At 33.8% G+C, this 6299-nt stretch overlaps 1 protein-coding gene across 1 annotated transcript; it reads right to left on the bottom strand.

Annotated features, from left to right (window-relative positions):
• Nucleotides 1-3095: 3095 nt before the first annotated feature.
• casp21 (caspase 21, apoptosis-related cysteine peptidase) lies at nt 3096-5161 on the bottom strand. The gene is made up of 6 exons (XM_052537423.1): nt 5051-5161; nt 4869-4954; nt 4113-4247; nt 3851-4029; nt 3637-3760; nt 3096-3533 (listed from the first exon to the last, which is right to left on the bottom strand). Exons 1-6 carry the CDS (start codon nt 5077-5079, stop codon nt 3289-3291), a joined length of 798 nt encoding a protein of 265 aa, XP_052393383.1. The 5' UTR covers nt 5080-5161; the 3' UTR covers nt 3096-3288.
• Nucleotides 5162-6299: the final 1138 nt, after the last annotated feature.

Raw genomic sequence — 6299 nt, 5'->3', positions numbered from 1 at the left:
TATATTATATTATATTATATTATATTATATTATTAGTGCTGTCAAACGATTAATCAAGATTAATCACATCTGAAATAAAGTTTTTGTTTACATAATATATGTGTGTACTGTGTGTATTTATTATGTATACATAAATACACACACATTCATGTATATATTTAAGAAAAATGTTTATATTAAATATATTTATATGAAATAATTTATTTGAATATGCTTACAGTATATACATGTAAATACATATAAATATTTTTCAAATACATGCTGTATGTGTGTGTGTGTGTGTGTTTATATATACATAATAAATATACACAGTACACACACATATATTATGTAAACAAAAACGTATATTTTAGATGTGATTAATTGTGAATAATCATTTGACAGCACTAATTATAATATAATATAATATAGATTATGTATAACATTATTACACTAATACTTAACCGATTTATTCTTATAAATGAAAATGTAATATCAGATGCTGAGTCAAGATAAGTGTTTACAATCTTTTTGATTAATCCTTTGATTAATGGTTTGTTTTACATTGTATTTTGATATTTTGTTTTCTGCAGATTAACGTCTGATTCTATTCCTTATTTTTGCTCAGGTGAATGCAAAGACCGTTGTATGATGAACATCTCAAATGAAACTGCTGCTAGTCCAGCAAATGGAGCATGTAACAATTCCGATTTGTCCAGATATTATGACAATTCACCCTATAATGTTGTACTACATGTCATCACTATCCTGTTTGGTCTTCCTACACACTCCTATATTTTGTGGCTTATTGTCACAGGGACAGGAAGAGGAATTGCATCTGAATTCTTCACTCTGAACATCTCCGTCTGTGAAATTATGTCGTGTCTGCGTTCACTCAATTCTGTGCTTGGCCATGTTTTTCCAATCCTCTGGAGTGTTATGATGTTTTTGTCAGGATTTGTCATCACTGCCCGTTTCTTTCAGTGTCTGATGTGTGTTGAGTATTACCTGGCAGTGGTTCATCCTGTAACCTTTCTGAAATTCAAACATCTCAAATACAAAGTCACATGCTCTATTGTTACCTGGATAATGATTATTGCATGTTGTGTGTTTTCTCTGCAACTTGTAAAACCGTGTTTATTGCCACTTTTTAAATACCTTTACCTGGTACACTTCATAATTTTCCTCGCAATAAACCTGTTCTGCTGTTTAGCTGTTCTCAGAGCTCTGAAGAAGCCAGGACCTGGAGAGAGAGAGAGACAGAGAGATGAAGAAAACCACATAAAGAGGAAAGCCTTTTACCTCATTCTAATAACTACTGTGACTTTAGTAATCACTTACGTTCCCAGTTCAATCACCGCATTGCAGTATATTATATCAATCCCAGCTAGCAATGAACTAGAATCACTGAGTCTTACATGTTTCTTTCTGGCTGGTTTTGTGCAACCTCTACTCTTCATTCACAGGGCTGGAAAACTGCCTTTCTGTAGGACTACATAGCTGATGGAACCATTAATAACTCCATTTTTGAAGAATTTAAGAATTGCATGGTGTGGATACTAATATAAGTTACATGTTATTTATCTTTATAGTTACCATTCTTGGTGTAAATGGGCCTTTTACTTAATAAACTGAAATTATTCAATAAAGTCTTACTTAAATGAACCATTATTCCGCTTGACTTTGTCCACTGATTTTGCTATTTGCAGAGATTTGCTTTTTGGAGCAATAATGAAGCTTAAAAAGACCATAATGTGTTTGCAGACATTTAGAAAGCATGCTAAGTTCACATACTTGTTTCTACAAAAATAATAAAAATGAAGTTCAAATAATATATATATATATATTAAATCTGCATGTGCAAGAGAAGCTTTGTAAAGGTAATGAATAGGTTTTTTTTTTTTTTTAAACCTGGTACTTAATATGTTTTCCATTCCAGGTGGTATGAATGAAAATGTATCGATGTGCATTTGTCCAAAAAAAAAAACACATTCGTATTTATTTGACATGAGTCGCTTTTCAATTTGTCTAAAGCTCTGAACACAACTGAACTAAATACTACTCCAACATCACAACACAAAACAGATTATTACAAATCTAATCTAATGATTTTCTCATCAGTAATAGTCAAAGTTGGTTTAATCAGTCTGGTTCGGTATGGGCTTGTCTAAATCATGAAGACTTTGTACTCAAATCCCATGTCTCTCTACTTCACAAAAAGCTGAAGTCACCCAGCTAACACTGAACATGAAGATGCACCAGCGGCTGGTGAGAAGTGTTTGTGCCACATTCCATATTCTATACATATTTTGAGTTTTTTGAGTTTGAGTTTATTTCAATTTAACTGTTGTTTGTCAAAACAGAATATGAATCAATCTAAAAGATCAAGACTCGCGCACATGGGTAAGAAATTAGATGTTTAAACTATAAAACAGTCCTTTACATTTACAGAGGAAAATAAGTGACTTTTTTTTCAATTGACAGTTTTGTTTTTCCGCATGTAGAAGATGAGCTTGCCTTGGTGGCATCTTTTGGAGCCTTTTTGGATCAAACTATAATTTGGTGGTTTATCTTGACTGAGTTTTACTTCTAATGCATGGTGGCACAGCAGATCCTCTTCTTCTGCATCCAGTTGTTTTATCGTATGCTGTTCTAAGAGCTCTGCAGCAGTCAGGACCAGGAAAGAGAAAGAGAGAGAGAAAGGAGGAAAACTACCTTTCATCAAGTGTAAATAATTTTACTTGACCCCTGGTCGATAGCTGTTTTCACCATTCCAACTAAAAGATATATGGGTGTTTCTTTAGTATGGACACGTTTATGTGTCAGGGCTCAATTTTGATTCAAGCTAGGAGAAACTTTTACCATTCGTTCATAATGTTCAAAAGATCTGCCTTTTATGTATAGATTTTGTTGAATCTTTATATAATTATATATATATATATATATATATATATATATATATATGAACAATCGAAACATAGAGTGGAATAAACATAAATCTAACATCTCACTGACTGATATACATAGTTGAGATGCAAGACTTGGTTATTTTAAATAATCTTATCTTTTAGTTTGAAAATTGTATTTAGAAAAAAGAGAAAACAAACACAAAGATTAAGTACCTGAAGTATTTAATTAATTGCATGCACTTAGACAGTTTAGATATTGATCTGCCATTGCATATCAGTTAATTAAACCAATGTATTCTTACAGAACACCGAATGAAAAGTATTTGCATATAAGAGCTAACATATTAATACAATGCTGACTCGCAAACAATATCACTGATTGCTGTCAATCATTTAAAAATTACAATTTCTTTTTCTTCTCTGGCACATGAAAGTAAAACTCCTTGGTCAGTCTGGAGGCAAAGCACGGCATTTGTCTCTTTCTATGTGTATCCGGGTCATTGGTGTTAGACTGGAACTGATTGGCCACGCAATGATTTACTCTTGTCAGAATCTGAATAATCTCTAGATGACAGTCCTTCAACATCTTGCAAAGTTCACGGATAAATACAGAGCCTGTGTCTGGATTTCTCCAAGCGAAGTACCCTGTTAAGAAAACAATATTTTTTAAATGCACATGTGCACGTGGAGAGAGTATGAAAATGTGATAAATCCAAGTGTGCTACAACTATGTCAGTGCAATGCAAACCTTCCACTGTGGAATAACAGCAGAGAAAATCTGCTTCGGGTGCGTCAGATATTCCAAAAAATTCCTCTGGTTCTTCTACACTGTCCGCCTCAACACCAGGGTCATATTCCTGCCCCCTGCAGGCCTGGATAGGGAATCAAACAAACCACACATAGTTAACAATATAGTTGTCAATGTTATGACATGAGCCATGCTTTTTGCAGATGACAGCTACCTGTAGGAAGAAGAGTTTTGGTTTGTCCCGCAGAGTAGGGCAGAGGTCAGAGGTCATTAAAGAGGTCAGAGATTTGATAGGGATCCAGCGCTCATCCGATCCCAGAATTGTTCCTTCCAATCCGTGGCTCATCAGTACACATACAAAGCAGGAATTCTCTGTGTGGTTCTCCTTAGAAACTGTGGCACACACCACAGTGAATTAAAAATTCATACACGCACAATGACAAATCCAGAATAGTGAAAATGATAGCAAGCTGTACCTTTCCTTAATGCACCGATCATTTCATTAGCTGACAAGTTCTTCTCCACCTGAACATGAAAACCCAGGGACTTGAACGTGTTCGACAGTAGGTTTTCGTCTACTGAACAGCCTTTTCTACAAAATTGTGGTGAGCCTGGAACAAAAAGACACAACTATGGAATGGATATGTAAGGAATTTCATGTAGTTTATAGTAGTTTTGTTTCCAATTCTATTAACAGTTCCGTTATTAGAATTATTGAGGAAGTTGAAAATTACTGAAAAGAACATTTTACGAATGAGTTAAATATTAATCAACTGACAGCATCAGTGTGTGACCGACTCATTTCAACTATTTAAACTCATCACTGCTTAACTTCATACATGACCATGTAAAAGTGGGTATTAATGCAGAGTCAGACATTCATTATCGCAAAATAAACCCTGAGAAATATCTCATCAAAATGCTAGAAGATTATTTTTCAGGAACAGATACTTGGAGAAATGCCACAAAAAGGACTAATATGCTAAATAATCACATGAATAAGAACTCAAGACTGTAAGCAGATGTGGTATAAAAACTTAAATCAGAAGAGCTGGAGTCAGCAAGAATCCAGGTTTGATGCAAAGTGTGTTAAATAGTTAACATTTAAAAGTTACAGTAGCAATAAATTCAATTTAGCCATTCAAAAGGACAGATAAGATTTAAAGAACAGTTCCTAATACTGTAAGCAGCTCGGAGATTAAACTTCATAGTTCAGAGAGGCTGATACTCACGGAAGTCCTCATTACTGATGATTAGACATTTGCCTACGTTTTTATGCTTCTTATAAGGTTCAAATGAACAGGCCATCTCCACAGGACTGTGAACAGAACATGAAAGTTAAGACACATAAACAAAAGTTTAGAAATTAATTTAAACGTGCTTGACTTCAAAAGTGTTTCAACTGGAGTCTTACCTGTGACCTTCGGAACCTTGCGAACTCATTCTGAGACTTGATTCAAGAAAGTCAAGCTTACAGTCTTACTTCTCTCATTCTAAATGTCCCTTTTTCCCTTTTGCTTTCACTTTACTGGGAATGATTTCAAAGTCCGCTGGAGGCGTAACTGTGGTGCAGGTGGAGCAGGGCAGGACAGGGCAGGCAAGATTTGAGATTCCCCCACAAAAAAAAATAATAATAAACTTTTTCAAACCTTTACTATAATATAACATACCATAAATACTGATAAGTATTAACATAAATAATTAGTAAATAAACTGTGATAATAAATAAATGGAGACGTTGAAGCGTTAAAAGCCTATTGAAGAGACCAGGCATGACTATTCCCACAACTATGAACAGTGAAAAGTACTTATTACATGAAGGGAAATATGAGCACTATGAAATGCCTAAAGTAGTCTAACAGACAACAAAGGCAACAAAATAAAGGCTACATTTTGTATTTTATTTATACATGTTAGCCAGCTAACTAGATAGTTCTTATAATTAGCATACCCATAGCTTTCATTTCAATTCTGTGCATACATGCAGTGGAAAATTACATACTTAAACTTGATTATTAATTTTTTTTTAATGCTAGATTATAGTCCTAGTCATGGTCTTTTTCAAAAGCCATTAAGACATTTTTTGGTGAATTGAAAGCAAGTGGTAGTGTAACTGATATTAAAACAACAATACAGAAGCTTAAATTTATTTACTGTATTTATTTACTAAATAAACATGACATATTGTTAAATCTTATGATTTTACATTGCTGTCGATTTCTTTTTATTCTAACATTATTTAAATAAGTTTGATGATAGATCAGTACTAAAATGATGTTAACTGTTAGAAATGATTTTGCTTTATATATGGGTGTAGGATGCATGATCGTCACAAGAGGGCGCACTTTAGAGAAAACAAAAAAACTCTCCTGTGGCACCCCCCACCCCAAACCCCTAGGTCTATATACTTTTTTTTTTTTTTTTTTTTCACAAGATGTGTATCATTTATGTTGGCAGAAAATCTTCAATTCATAGTTTTCACGTGACGTCACACCCATACAGAAACGCCAACATGGAGGGCAACATAAGGCTTTAAGTTTTAAATTAGTAATGTACAGTAGTAAGACTGATATTTAAAAGCCAAATTCAGTATTCAACGTATTGATGATGCATACTTTGTATAGGCAAGCAGGTGAACCCAGAAAATAAATGTTATGGGCAAA

The sequence above is a fragment of the Carassius gibelio genome, chromosome A21 (genome assembly GCF_023724105.1).
Source record: "Carassius gibelio isolate Cgi1373 ecotype wild population from Czech Republic chromosome A21, carGib1.2-hapl.c, whole genome shotgun sequence".
Taxonomy (NCBI): domain Eukaryota; kingdom Metazoa; phylum Chordata; class Actinopteri; order Cypriniformes; family Cyprinidae; genus Carassius; species Carassius gibelio.
The sequence above is the reverse complement of the archived record's forward strand: the minus strand, read 5'-3'. Positions and strand labels throughout refer to the sequence as shown.

Excerpts from the sequence above, each read along its gene's own strand:
- casp21 (XM_052537423.1), bottom strand. The coding sequence starts at position 5,079 with ATGAGTTCGCAAGGTTCCGAAGGTCACAG. Across the intron at positions 4,955-5,050 it reads CAAGGTTCCGAAGGTCACAG|TCCTGTGGAGATGGCCTGTT; the intron begins GTAAGACTCCAG and ends TTCTGTTCACAG. Across the intron at positions 4,248-4,868 it reads CATCAGTAATGAGGACTTCC|GCTCACCACAATTTTGTAGA; the intron begins GTGAGTATCAGC and ends TTTTTGTTCCAG.